The sequence below is a fragment of the Propithecus coquereli genome, unplaced genomic scaffold (assembly GCF_000956105.1).
Source record: "Propithecus coquereli isolate 6110/MARCELLA unplaced genomic scaffold, Pcoq_1.0 Scaffold620, whole genome shotgun sequence".
In the NCBI taxonomy this organism is placed as follows: domain Eukaryota; kingdom Metazoa; phylum Chordata; class Mammalia; order Primates; family Indriidae; genus Propithecus; species Propithecus coquereli.
The window spans coordinates 736,014-750,028 of NW_012152175.1; the positions used below are offsets into that span (position 1 = coordinate 736,014).

General features: G+C 51.3%; 1 protein-coding gene across 1 annotated transcript in view; it reads right to left on the reverse strand.

Annotated features, from left to right (window-relative positions):
- Nucleotides 1–14,015, reverse strand: part of PLXNA4 (plexin A4) — a 353,895-nt gene that overhangs the window by 49,057 nt on the left and 290,823 nt on the right. The window contains exons 12-15 of the mRNA XM_012659563.1: nt 13,084–13,235; nt 9,464–9,581; nt 3,104–3,240; nt 1,797–1,961 (exon numbers count right to left, since the gene is read on the reverse strand). Of these exons, the coding sequence (XP_012515017.1) occupies nt 1,797–1,961; nt 3,104–3,240; nt 9,464–9,581; nt 13,084–13,235 (572 nt within the window). The remainder of the gene's footprint in view (nt 1–1,796; nt 1,962–3,103; nt 3,241–9,463; nt 9,582–13,083; nt 13,236–14,015) is intronic.

Genomic DNA, 14,015 nt, shown 5'->3' on the forward strand with positions numbered 1-14,015 from the left:
TGAGGACGGTAATCGAGTTGAGCTATGACAGTAAGGACCATGGTAACCAGGCAGCATAATAATGTTCACGGGGACCAGGATGACAAGCTGACTGCATAATAGTAAGGATGAGCGTCTCAGCAGCCAAGGGGAAGACAACGATGACCAGATGTCCGTGGCCGCGCTTCACCGAGTGCGTTCGCAGTGTGGACACCCTGAGGAGGCCTGGTCTACGGCACAGCCCGCTTGGCTCTCAGATCGTGGCTAAAGCTTAGGAGGTTTGGGCCTTACAGAGCAGCTGCTGAGGATAGCCCATCTCAGCTCAGCAGGCAAAGGCTTCCTTTCCTTTGGGTTCAAGGCAGGGGTGGCAAACTCCTTCTGCAAAGGGCCGGATAGTAAATATTTTAGGCTTTATGGCCATGTGGTCCCTGTCGCAATTACTCAACTCTGCTGTGGTGGTGAGAAAGCAGCTACGGACAGCACATGTACGAATGAGCATGGCTGTGCTCCAATAAAACTTTATTTACAAGAGCAGGTGGCCAGCCAGATTCGGCTCACGGATCGGAGTTTGCTGACCCCTGGTTTAAAAGGCTGTTCCCTGGACTGGATGCATCCCTGCCCTGCCTCAGCTCGTGGAGGCCACTTCTGTGTGCGCTGCCCGTTTGCTCCCCCAGAAGCAGACAGTGGGAGGCGTGCACCCTCAGGGCTGCACTGCGCCTTTGCCTCTCACTAATTCCCTCAGAGCCCGTGAGGGGGGTGACAGGTGAGGAGCTCTGGCCCCAGGGAGGTTAGATAACTCTTAAGGTCACCAGCTGGAAAGCAGTGGGGCAGGGCTGATCCACGTCTTCTGAGCCCAAGCCCTTGTTCCATCCCCACGTGGCCCGACACAGAGCTTTCCCAGTGATCTTGGGCCTTGCCAAGAGGATGCCCTCTGTAGCACCTGCTCATTCCTTGTCCTCCAGGGCCTGGAAAGGCAGACCCCTGCTGTGTGGCTGCAGCTCCTCCCCCAACGTGAGACTCACCACCCAAGAGACCCTAGAGACCCTGGAGTTCCCAAATCCCCAGCAGTGGAGGCCCAGGAAGAGTATACAACCCGCCCAAGGTGAGTGGCTAAGCGAGAACCAGCACCAAAGGTCTCCAGTCCCTGCCCCAGGGTCTTTCTCTAACAGCATCAAATGCCTGGTCCCTCCCTCCAGGATGTATTCAGTGCATCACTGCTGGGCACCGGGAAAGACCAGGGAACAAGACCCAAACTCTGCCCTTGGAGATGCTGCTGCAGAGGGAAAGACAAACATAAACAGGCAGCTAGCGGTCACGCTGAGACGAGGACTGGCCGTCGGGAGGCTCCGGGAGTACAGGAAATGCTGTCTGGAGGGGGCCTCTGGGGTCAGGACATGGCTTCATTCCAGGGCAGGCCAAGAAGTCAAGCCTGATCTGACTCCTTCTCCCACACCCCTCAGCCTGAAGGCAGGACCAGAGTTATTGCCCACGTTTGCCAGAAGTGAGTGAAGCGGACTGGTACCCCAACAGTCACTGTGGGATGGGGACAGGGCCCTCAGCACAGAGCCAGTCCTCGAACTGGGAGAGGTGGGCTCCTGCTGGTCGGAGCTTGGCCTCCAGGCCGGGTCCTGCACAAAGATGCTCCCAGCGGAGGGAGGGAGACACAGGACAAAGGTCTGATCTGGGGGTGCTTGGAACCAACCCCAGTTCATCAGTACCCCGAGCAGGACTGGGACCCCAGAACTTTTCTCAGCTTTTGAGAGCCAGGAAGGGAAACGGGTGTGCAGGCATTAAGATCCACTTGGGGCAGCTCCTACCTGACGATGCTCCACTCTGGCTCAATCCGCACGATGGTGGGGTCCTCCACGTACTGGAAGACCAGGTCCTGGTGGATCTTGGCCCTGTCCACCTGCACCATCACCTTCATCTCCAGCACCTCGTCTGAGGACGTGGTGTTGCAGATGATGTAGGATGGAGATCGCCTGGAGGGAGGGGAGAGAGACGGAGCTGGGTGCCTGGGTGAAAGGAGGACAGTGGCCCTAGGTCAGGGGTCCTCAGAGGCGGTGGGTGAGCGCTGCCCTAGACACAGAGCTCGAGGGCCAGTGACAAGATGCTGTCTTTGACCCAACTTTGGACAGGTTCCTCTGACCCTCACCCTCGGGCCTGTCTTTGTCTGCACAGCCCTGTTCTTGCTGGATCCTGCTAGGTCTGTTTGGTGAGAAGCCCCCACACCTGGTTCGTGATCACCTTGGCAACTGATCGAATTCCTCATGCCTTGGTGCCTGCTCACCCTGGCCTGCCTCCAGCCAGAATCCTAAGTCGGGTTAGCAAGAGCCCCCCTGCCCCTGACGCTCCTCTTAGTGATTTCCACCCCAGACCCCTCACTCTGCCCGTTGGCTGTAAATCCCCATCCCCAGCTGTCTTTGTCATATTTGGAGTTGAGCTGATCTCTCTCCCCTGCTGCAGCAGTCGTGACATCAGTTGCAACAGTCCTGGATAAAGTGTTCCTTACCACCTTAACAAGTGTCAGAATAATTGCTTCTTGAACACTAGTGCTGCCAGGCCTGTCCTGGCCTGATTTCAGGTCTGTCACGGCCCTCAACATAGCCCCCTGCAGAAAACCTCTCTCCAGAGACCCCCGGGTCAGCTGAGGGTGTGTCCCTGGCCACATCTCCTCGAGTCCTCGCTGGATGCACCTCCTGCCTCCCTCCTGCCCCCTACGCCAGCTATAGCAGGTATGCCCATCTGGGGTCGCTGCTCCCATCCGTTCCTGGCAGGCCCAGCTGGCTCTGCAGCACCTGGACAGGACCTGACCCTGGTGAATGGGCTCCAGTTGTGGAGTCCACACTGTGCTCTGGGGCACCCCAGGGTTCTGCAGAGTGGGTGCCGTGGGGGCACCAAACGAAGGGGCCGCAGCATGACGGGCCTGCCCAGGTGGGCCAGCCTGGCAGGTCTCCCAAAGAGAACGCTCACTGCCTTAGGGAGGAGGAAGGACGTCCAAGGAGTTAGCCTGGGAAGTCCCTGCATTTGGCAGCCTGTCCCCGCTCTGAAGGGCACCCAAGCTGCCCTCAGGTGATTTTCCTGTCTAACCCTGCCTCTCCTAGGGCTGCGGAGAGGGAGTTACCTGTGGAAGAGGCAGGGCTGCTTCCCGAACATCACCACCACGTTGCTGCCGGCATTCAGGTTGGTGCCGGTGATGGTCACTTGGGTGCCCCCAGACATGGGCCCTCGGCTGGGCTTCAGGTCTGAGAGAGTCAGCGTCTGTGTAGAAAGGATGTGGCCTGAGACACCGCCAGGACAGGATGGAGGGGGCTTCTGGGCAGGCCTGAGGCCTTACCCACTCCCCCAGCTGCTTTCTGGAATACTTAGTAATGGCGACCTCCCAGAGAGCCACGGCAGTTTGTTAGGTTTGTATTGTTAACCAAAATAAAATCCCAAGCCCTCTTGCTATCTGAACTGACCCCCTCTTGGCCAAGGGGACCCCAGAAAAACTTGGCCATGACGGGAAGGAAGATTGGACACGCCTCCTCATGCCCCTCCCTTCTAGACTTTAGATAGGACAACTGACTGGCATAATGTCAAACCAGAGATCACGAGACTGACAAAACAGACTGTTTGTGACAATAAGGTACTAAATTATTAACAAGACCCAAGGCCACGCAGGGCAAAGGTTAAATCACTGCAGGCCACCAATTTGCTTAACAGAATCCCTCAAGTATTGTGGCTTGTCTCTGATTAACTCCTTAACTTAAAACATTCCAAGGCTTTAGACAAAGCTTTATTTCTTTAGCCATTACAAATCAAAGAATCTTTGAACCCACCTATAAACTGTAAGCCTCCACCCTTCTTGAAGATGTCCTGCCTTTTTGGGACAAACCAGTGCACACCTTCCGTGTATTGATTTCTGATTTTACCTGCCATTCCTGTCTCCCTCACCTGTGTAAAAACAAACTGTAACCTCGCCACCTAGGGACCACTTGCTCAAGACTTGCTGGGCATGGCTCCCGCGGCCATGATCACACATATTCGGCTCAGAATAACCCTCTTTACATTTTTCACAGAGTTTGGGTTTTTTTGGATTAACAGTGTAGACAGACAATGTTCTGGACCCTGAGAATTTGCATCTCTATACTAATACCAGTAATAATAATAGCTGCCATGTACTGATTTTTTAAGTGTTAGGCTGTATGTTTTTCATCTGTAGCGATAGATAGGTACATATATGATTTAATCGCCAATCAGTTCTATACAGTAGGTATTATTATCTATTTTACAGATGAGATTCAGAGATGTTAAGTAAGTTATCCAAGGTCACAGAGCTAAAAAGTGGCACAACTGAGATCTAACTCCAGAGCTCAAGTTCTAAACCCCCCTCCAATCTACAGTTTCTGTTCTTGGGAAGGTGACTGTTCCTTCCATGGTCTCTCCAGAGAGCTGCCCACAGCACCCAGGGCAGAGCAATGGTGTGGGAGGGCCCCAGGGAAACTCCCAGAGAGACGGAAAAAGGGTCAGTTGCTGTCAAGGGCTGCGGTAGCCTTGGGCCAGGATGGGACTGGTGAGGAGTGGGGTTCTCGGTGGGGGCAGAGCAGAAAAAAGCCCTTGACAGCGGGGGATTTGGAGTTGCAGTTTGTTCTTTCATTAGCATTTTAATGGAAAAACTTTCTTCAGTCCCAGGTGAGAAGCCTGTATCTGCATTTAAATGAAGATTTCTCTCTCCCTTCCCCAGCTACCTCCCCCTTAAAGAATTCAGCACAGAAAGTCAGGCTCCTGGGCTCCTGGGAGTGGCTGGCAACCTCCCCTGCTCAGTGATACCTCCGGAGAAGGAAGGCCCCAGCAGAGCCTGCACACCCACTGCCTGGCATGTGCACGTCCAGGTCTGGGATACACACGGACTGCAGCCCCGGGCAGCTCCCAGTGTCCTGTCTCTGGATCCCAGGTCTGGCATCCCCATACCATGGGCCAAGCCAAGGAACAGCTTGTAAGCGTGGCTCTGTTCCTGGCTCAACCAGGAAGAGGGTGGGATGAGGCTGTGGAAAGAGGCCTCCCTTGGCACCTCTGCCTGGATCATGCTATGTGACTTCAGACAAGACACTTAACCTCTCTGGTCACAAAATCAGGGGTCTAGACAAAAAAGTGGTTATCTCTACTGTCCTTGAAAGTTTTCTCATTCTATAGCTTGGACCTCTCCAAATGGTCCCTTTGCCCCATTGTAAAGGGGCACTGCTGACCTCCCCAGAGAGGGAAGGGAAAGTGAGAGAAAGAGAGAGAGTCCATGCACATGGGCTTCGAGGCACAGATAGTTCTAGAGAGATATAGTCAAAACCAAGCATTACACAAGATATCCACGTAACAAAAATATTTGTACCCCCTTAATATTTTGAAATTTTAAAAAAAGGAAGAAAAAAACGCAAGGAAGTTACAATAGATGGGGGATGGGGGTGGGTGCTCCCTGGCAGCCTGCAGGTGAGGGGTCCTAGAAGGGGTAGAGTGAGGAAATCCCGGCAAGCTCTGCGGTGGCGCTGTCAAGGGGCCGGCTGGCAGGGAATTATTCCGGGGTGGGGAGAGGATGTTATGGAGACATGTTTTAGAGTTGTGAGAAACTATCAATTATTCAAGTCATGCTTCATAAATATTTCACGGTGGGTTTGCACGGGGAATCAGATTCCGCGTTCCTTGCCACCTCTTCGCCTGTCTCCACAATGGAGGTACAGAGAACGAGAGAAGCATTCCCTGCACGGAGACCTCTGGCGACAGCTGTGACAGCTCCGAGTGCTGATTGGGGGCCTTGGCCCTGGCGTTTGGGTTTGGGTTTTGGGTGAATAAACCCACAATCAGAGTCTGGCCTGATTGTGGAGGGAAACTGAGGGAGACCCAAACCTTGTACCCACCCTCGGCACTAGGGAGGGGCTCCCCCTAATGCCCCAAGTCCCCAGATGACCCTGGGGAGGGGCTTCCCAGCTGTGCCAGGACTCCAGGCCCAAAGAGTGCCACCCCTGAGCTGCCTTGCTGAGCGGGAAGGCGAGCAGTGAGGGCTCTGGGACGCCACCGGGGAGCATGACAGAGGGGGGTTGTGTCCCTTCCCGACTCCCTGAGGAGACTCACAGGGATGTCTGCCCCTCATTTCTACGCAGAACTCCTAGGAGCTTTGTGGGGTGGGGGGAGCCTTGCACCCTTCCTCCTCCCTGAAACACTTTCCAGCAGACATGTGGCCTCAGGGCTGGTCCTCAGAGACTCCTCTTGCCAGAAAAGTGATGGAAGTCTGAGCCCCAGAGCCCCTGGGACCAAAGCCTATCTGTCTGCCTTGTGGCATCCACTGTCACCTTCCCTGACCTGCCTCTCCTCCTCCCCACCCACCCCTTCCCTCTCCCTGCCTGTTCCCATCTTTTGGTGCCTTGCCGGGAACTGCCTCCCACTACGTGGAAAATCACGTTGTCCCTTACTACAACCACAGCCTGCTCCAGGGTAGAAACGACCACGCAGGCAAGATGACACCTTTCCTGGGAGCAGAGGGGACTTTCTAATGTCTAACACACAGGCTCGCTATAGGAATTAAAACAGAGTGGAGTGCACCGGGCATAGGGCTGTCATTCCCTGTGTGGGGGCCAGGGGTCCTCGCCCAGGATGTGCTTCAGAATCACCTGGGCAGCTGTGGAGGCCGGTCAGTTCGTCTCCGCAGGGGTGGGAGGGGTCCTCTCTGAGAAGAGGAGCAGGGCACAGAGAGGACCCATGGAGGGAGTCCCTGTTGGGGGGTCTGCAGGGGCCGCAGGGCACCCACAGCTCAGGTCTGCATGTTCCGGGCTCTGCGGAATGAGGGGCCCCGGCTCGGTGCAGCCAGGGAAGGAGATGGGGACAGGGGGGAAGCAGAGAACAAAAAGGCTGGAGAAGCAGGACTGGGTGTGTGGGTGAACGGGCCAGGAGCCTGGACAACAGCTGACCTGACGCCAGTGGCGTTTCCGAAGTGGTAGGTGGATTACAAGGGGTGCAGAGAGACAGGAAAGGGAAAGATTTGAGGAGGCCATTGTGGTGGCAAAGAGAATGGGAAAAGGAAGACTCGGGGCAGGGTGCCAGGTTGATATCAGGAGTTAGGGGAAAGCTGGGCCCAGCCCACCAGCACTGCAGGCCTAGGGACAGGCCACGGATGGGACAGCCAAGAGAAGAGGACACACTGTCCATGGGAGCCGACAGCCCAGGTGGGCCATGTAGCCACCAAGGCGGGACACCTGCGTGGCTGTGGCCTGTGATCTGGTCACGGAGGCGGGAGGCCTGGCTAGAGACCCCAGGTGGAGGCAGCTGAGGCTCAAATGAGCCCTCAGCTTAATGGGGTCGGGGTGGCTCTAGTGCCGTCATCAGGGCCACCGCCATGACCACAGGTTGGAAAACTCCTCTGGGCAGTGGACGGGCCAAGGACGCCAGCGCTGGCGGTGGCCGTGCAGCAGTCCCCTCCCTCTCCACCTCGGGTAACGTCGGAGCCAGATTTCGTGGCTGGTTTTAGCAAATACCTGGCGAGTATCATCTCTCTGTCTCGATCTCGCTCTCTCTGTCTTTCTCTCTATGCATAGATAATATACAATATATGTGTACATGCATGTATTTATATATGTACATATATAAATATGGATACATTTATCACTGGTTGTCTTAATGTGTACCAGGTTTAACCTAGAAATTTCCTCATTGCAGAAGAAAGTGGGGGTATAAATCTAAAACAAATAAGTTTATTTGTTGAAATGACATCTCCATGAACCCCAGCCCATGTGCATGTTCTCGTTATATGCATTCCCCGTGCGTGTTCAGTGACGGCCACCATGTCCAGAGGCTGGCGGGCTTCCTGGGGGCAGAGGTGGGGGACACAGCCGCTGGCCCAGGTGGGAGCAGCTCTCTGAGGTTTGGCCCTGATCTCATTCACGTCTGTGCTCAAGTCCTCGTGCCTGAGGGGTCATAGCTCCCCTCCCAGACTGTGGACCTCCTAAGGGAGGGCTGGGGAGGGTCTTACTCATCATTTTAGCCAGAGCCGTCACATTACAAAATTCAGCTCAAACAAGTATTTATCCAGTAATCTGGCGGGAGGTATCGTGCACGGGGATAAATGGCCACCGGTTGAAGGAGAAGGAAGAAGAAGGAAGAGGGCAGAGGAGAGAAAGGAGGAAGAAGGGAGGAGGCAGGGAGGGGAGGTGGGAGAGGGAGGTGAAAGCCAGACTTCCATGACATATTTCAGGGCAGTTGATGCCCAGGCATGAAATCCAACACTTCAGGCTTTTGGCTTCCAAGAGCAGCTCAGGATCATGAGTGGCAGAGAATGTACATGTGTCCCCACCCTCCTGGAATCACAGGGCCAAGGGGTTCCCAAAGCCCCTGTCCCCCAGAACCACCTGCCAGGCAGTGTTTGCAGGGATGGGAGGGTGCGGGCTAGAGGGAATTCGAGGACTGGGGTGAGATCCCAGAGAGGCCACGGGATGGGGACGGGGTGGTGGGTGGAGGGAGATGGCAGGTGGGGGAGGTGGGGAGTGAAATGTGGGCAGGGGTAAAGGGGCCACGGGATGGGATGATGGCAAGTGGCCGTTGGTTTGAATGTGTCCCCCACAGTCATAGGTTGGAAGCTTAATCGCCAGTACGACATTGCTGAGATGTGGGACTTTAAGAGGAGATTAATGTCACTACCGCAGGAGTGGGTTCATTATCAGGGGAGTGGGTTTGTTATAAAAGCGAGTCTGGCCCTCTCTTACCCCTTTGCAAGTGCTCTCCTGCCCTTCCACCTTCCGCCGTGGGACGACGCAGCCAGAGGGCCCTCCCCAGGTGTAGACCCTCAGTCCTGGACTTCCCAGCCTCCAGGACCGAGAGCCAAACAAATGTCTGCTCTTTATAAATTACTCAGCCTCAGGCATTCTCCATGGAAGCAGAAAAGGGACCAAGACATTGGGGTGGGTGGAGAGAATGAGGGCGATAGGATGATGGGCCGTGAGCACACAGGTGGCAGTTGCAGAAATAATAAAAGAAATGATACTAGAAGTAATAAACACATTTTATGTTATTTTCACAAGATCATGGGGTAGATGCTCTTATTATCCCCATTTTACAAATGAAGAAACTGAGGCACATAAATATTAAGTAACTTGCCCAAGTTCACCCAGGTAGGAAGTGGCACAGCCCAGGCTCGAATCCCAGGAGTCTCCATGCAAAGTCCACACTGTCACCTACCTCCCGTGCCACCTGGTCACATGGGGACACTTGGCCCCGAGAGCTAAAGCAACGCACCTGCAGCCACCCAGCCAGGCACGGCAAAGTCTGGATTTGAATCCAGGTAGATCTTCCAGACTTCAAAGCCTGTGTTCTCCCTCACTATAAGACAGGACTCCCACGAATTTAGGGGGGCTTGCACAGGGGCTTCTTGCCCTGGGTTTGCCCACAGAGGTCTTGAGGGACCCAGCAATTGTGGTAATGAGGTCTGTGGCCTGCTCCTGCCAGGCCGCTGGTGGCCAGGACTCACCATGAAGTAGTAGAGCTGCGAGGACCGGGCCATGAACTCGGGTCGACACACAGCCACGCAGATCTCCACGAAGCCCGCGTGCTGGCTGGGCTTGGCCTCCCCCATCTCGCACACAATCCTGCAGCGAACAGAGGAGACCTCGTGAGTTACAGGATGCCTAGCCACGACCCTGGGCCCCATAGCACCGACCCTGGCCCCTTTCTCTGCAGTAGGATCTCAGGGATCAGCAGGGAGAGGAGGGTAAATGATACCCCGATTGCTCCCTGTAGGGGCTCCTGCTTGGCTGTCAGGAAATGTTGAGGGAGCCTAGGAGAGGGTCCCTGTGTTCTGACCCCAGACGCTCAGTCCCCAATGCATGCCTATCCCCTCAACATAAATATGTTACACATACATACATACAATTATATGAGGACTGTCTGGAAAGTATCCAGCCATTGTATTCATGTATCCATTGCATCCGTGGCTGGATACTTTCCGGACAGCCTTTGTATACAGATATACATACATATATAGAGAAAGATATATACACTCTTCTTAAGATAAAAGCAAAACACACTATGCCTACTGTTGTAAAAACCTGTTTTTACTCAACACTATAGCATAGACTTTCCTTCATGGCACTCAGAACACAGCTCGAGTTTATTCTTTTTAACAGCTTCATAGTATTTCATAACATGACTGCACCATCGTTTACGTAATAACCATCCTCCTACAGAAGAGCGTTTAATTATCCTGATTTTCCTCCTACTCCAAATAATTCTGCAAAAGGAACCAACTTATGCACACATCCTTAAGCATTGTATGTTTATTGGAATAGATTCCTAAGGAGGGAACTTACTGGGTCAAACGGTTTGTGGATTTAACATTGGATAGGTAAAGCCACATAATGTTCCGAAAAGGCTGTCCCAATTTCCACTTCTATCAGTGGTCTGCTCTTTGGCCAAAAGTAGATATTAGCAATCCTTTGAAAGTTTTTCCAATATAATAGGGGAAAGAGATCTCATTTTACTTTTAATTTCCATGATTACTAGTGAGGTCGCACATATTTTCATGTGTTTTTTTTTTTTTTCCTAATCTCACATAGCCTTTCCTTTGACTTCTCTGTTGAAGCCCTCTCTGTATTGTGCTGATGGATTGTCTTTTTGTAGAAACTTCTGAATTAGGAGTACTAATTTTCGTGCGTTATAAATATTGCAATTATTTACTCTTTGTTAGTCATCTGTCTTTCAACTGCGTTTCCCATGTCTTTTGCTGCACTAAAGCTTAAAAGTTATCTATGTGGTTAAATTGGTTGTTCTTTTACTTTATGGTTTCTAGGTTTTGTGTTTGTCTTGGAAGAAACTTCTGAGTAAGGGTCCTGCACAAATACATACATTTCTGTCCAAATAACATAATTAATGCATGTTCAATATAAAAAAATATGGAAAGTATGTGAAAGCATTTGTCATACATACACCTTTCCAAACAACTGCACCACTCAGAAATACCCATTGTCAACATTTGGGTGAGTATGTGTCCAGTCTTGCTTTTCTTTTACAGAATTAATTAGCAACTCTGCATTCTACTTGATAACCTGTATTCTGGCTTAATAAGCCTCGAGTATATGCTTGGCCATGATTCTTCTCTAATATCAGATTTAATGGCTGGGTAGTTTACTATCCTATGCATACACAATAATTGATTGAATTCCCTATTTTTAGACATGCAAATTGCTTCTGAATGTTTACTATTACAAATAAGGCTGAAATAAGCATTCTTGCAAATAAATGTTCATGCAGTCTTGTTATTTAGGGAATGTTCTAGAAGTGTGGCGGCCAGGCTAAAGAATTTTGACACGTATTTCCAAATTGCCTTCCAGAAACTTTGTCCCAATTTACCCTCCCACCATGAGCAAAGAAGTCAGCAACTTCCCACAGCTTGCCTCTCATCTGCACTGGGCATTCACTTTTTAACATTGTTCCCCATTGTTTTAATTTGCATTTCATTGATTACTACCGCTGTTAAACATTTTTTTTTTCATATGGCTTTTGGTTCTTTGTATATCTTGTGAATTACACATTTAGGCTCTTTGCTCATTTTTTTTGTGATCTTTGTCTTTTGTTTATAAAACCTCTTTATATGTTAAGAAAAAGTGTCTATTATCTGTGATAGGGTATAACCATATTCCAAGTTTATCATTCACATTTCTATTTTGTTTACAATGATATCTGATGCACGCGTCTTAAAGATTTATATGCTCAAATCCCCTCATCTTTTTCTTTATAATTTCTTCTTTTGCTGTTAGAAACCTTCCTCTTCCCAAGATCAAATAAATTTTCACCTGCATTTTCTTCTAATCCTCTCACAGTTTCATTTTTTAAACTTAACTCTTTAATCCATCTGGGATTTATTTTGGTGCATAATGTAAAACATGGATCCAATATTGTACTTTTTCTGGGGAATTAACCAGTACCAATTATTGAATGATCTCACCTTTCCTTGCTGATTTGAAATGCAACCTTTATCATAGACTAAATTTTTACATATCGGGATTCTTTTTCAGGGTGTTCTATCTTATTCTACTGATGGAGTTAGTATAACAATATTTTAATCATGAGGCTTTATAAAAAAACTTTTGATATCTGGCTATGTAGGTTTAAAGTTGGATATTTTAAAATTCCCCAAATCATAATATATCAGCAGCAGCCTACTTTGGTCTTGTTCTAGAAATGCCTCAGCAAGTTGAAGGAGCCAAAGAAAGATCTTTTGGTAACTAAGCGATGATGGACCAGGAAGGTGAGTCCTACCAAGACCAGATCCTTAAATCATCTGACATACTCTGAGTGCCTTGGGAGGATCCTGATGGAAATGAGGAAGGATCGAGGATGGCAGTACTGATGGTTTAGAATCACTAAATCTGGGTAAGACCCGGCAAGCGGAAATGGAAACTGCACTGGCACACCTAAGGGAGGCCTCGTGAAGAGTCAATAACTTACACACACAGGACAAGTGACAAGGTTTGGCTCCAGGAGGGGCAACACAGATGGAATATAGATTCTGTTGTGCTGGTAAACATTCCACAGTTGTGTTTGCTGGGCTGGAAAATGGTGCTTACTTATTTACAAGGCAATACGTGATTGGCAAGCCTCCTGCACTAGCTGGGTTCCAGGCCAAGGTCGCCGTTGAACGACCCTCTCAGTGGGCAGCAGACTTTGCAAAGAGAGAAACAATCCGAAGTACCCACGGGCCTGAGAGTGGGTGTGGAATCTCATTTTCAGCCTCCAAAGAGAGTGGCACAGGATCAGCCTCGTGGTGGGGGGATGCTGCGGGGGGCAGTTGGGGACAGCAGAGGGAATTGAACTCACGCTTCTCTTGCAGATTTTAATTTTGTTCTGTCTCACTTCCCCCTGTGTACTCCAAGTTGTAACAGCCACGCTTCTCATCTCTGCCTCTCTACGCTCCCCCGGCATGGCAGCTGGCTCGTTCAGTGGGTGAGGAGCTGAACTCCTAGAACATTAGGGCATTCTCCTCTTTCCCCACCACAAGTTCTGAGGCCATCTGTTGGTGACCAGGGAGTCCCTGATACCGACTTATCTTCCCTCCCCTCCTCTTCCTCCCGTGTCTCCGGTGGCTTCACTTACTGTTCTGCAGGGACATAGCCGTCCACCAAAGGGCTGCACTCCACACCGGCCACCTTGACATGCGAGGCGATGTCGCGGAATTCCAGGCCCAGGTTCTCCCCTCGGATTGTGACCTTGGTGCCCCCTTCCCGGGGGCCTGTCACTGGGATTATCTGGAGAGGGGAAGAGAGATGACTGGACAGGCACCAAGATGCAGCCCTCACTCACTTGCTGATGGGGCCAGGAGAGGCTGCCGGCTCTTCTCTCCTCTGTGCCCATGTCCCTGTGTGGTCCAAGTCCGTGGGGGCACCCAAAGCCTGGGACGATCAGTGGGCAGTAGCTTTGGGCAAAGCAGCCCGTGTCTGTTTGTGGTCTTAGGAGCAGTGTTCGAAGCCCATGGAACATCTGCCCATTTCACAGAAGAGATGGGATGCAACGTGATCAGCAGGGCTACTGGGTGATTCATAGGAAACTGGGATCAAAACCTTCTGGTGTTTGCTTGTGTTTGTTCACTCTCAAGGAAAACTAAAACCCCTGCTACCAGCCCGGAGCCCTCCACCCCCATGGTAGTCCTACCCACCTTTCAGGATGCTTCCAAATGTCACTTCCCAGAACCCCATTTTCTTTCTCTCCACTGAAATTCCAAGGCACCTTCTTTGTGCCACTCACATAGCCACAATCACTGTGCCTGGTTCCTCGTCCTTCCCACCCCCAGCCCCCTCCCTTGTGATCCTGAGTCTGTGAGCAGGGACCGTGTCTCACCTCTCTCTGTGGCCTTTGCAGTGACAGCACCACCTTTACATCTTGAGTTGTAACTGTACTGAAACCCACAACTATCCAAACATCTTTCTGGAATTGTATGAGCATTTCTTACGATCCCTCGGCCTTCCGTTTTTGGCTTGGTGTCTCCTGGATTTGGGTTAAATTTAAACTTTACCCTCATACAATGGTCG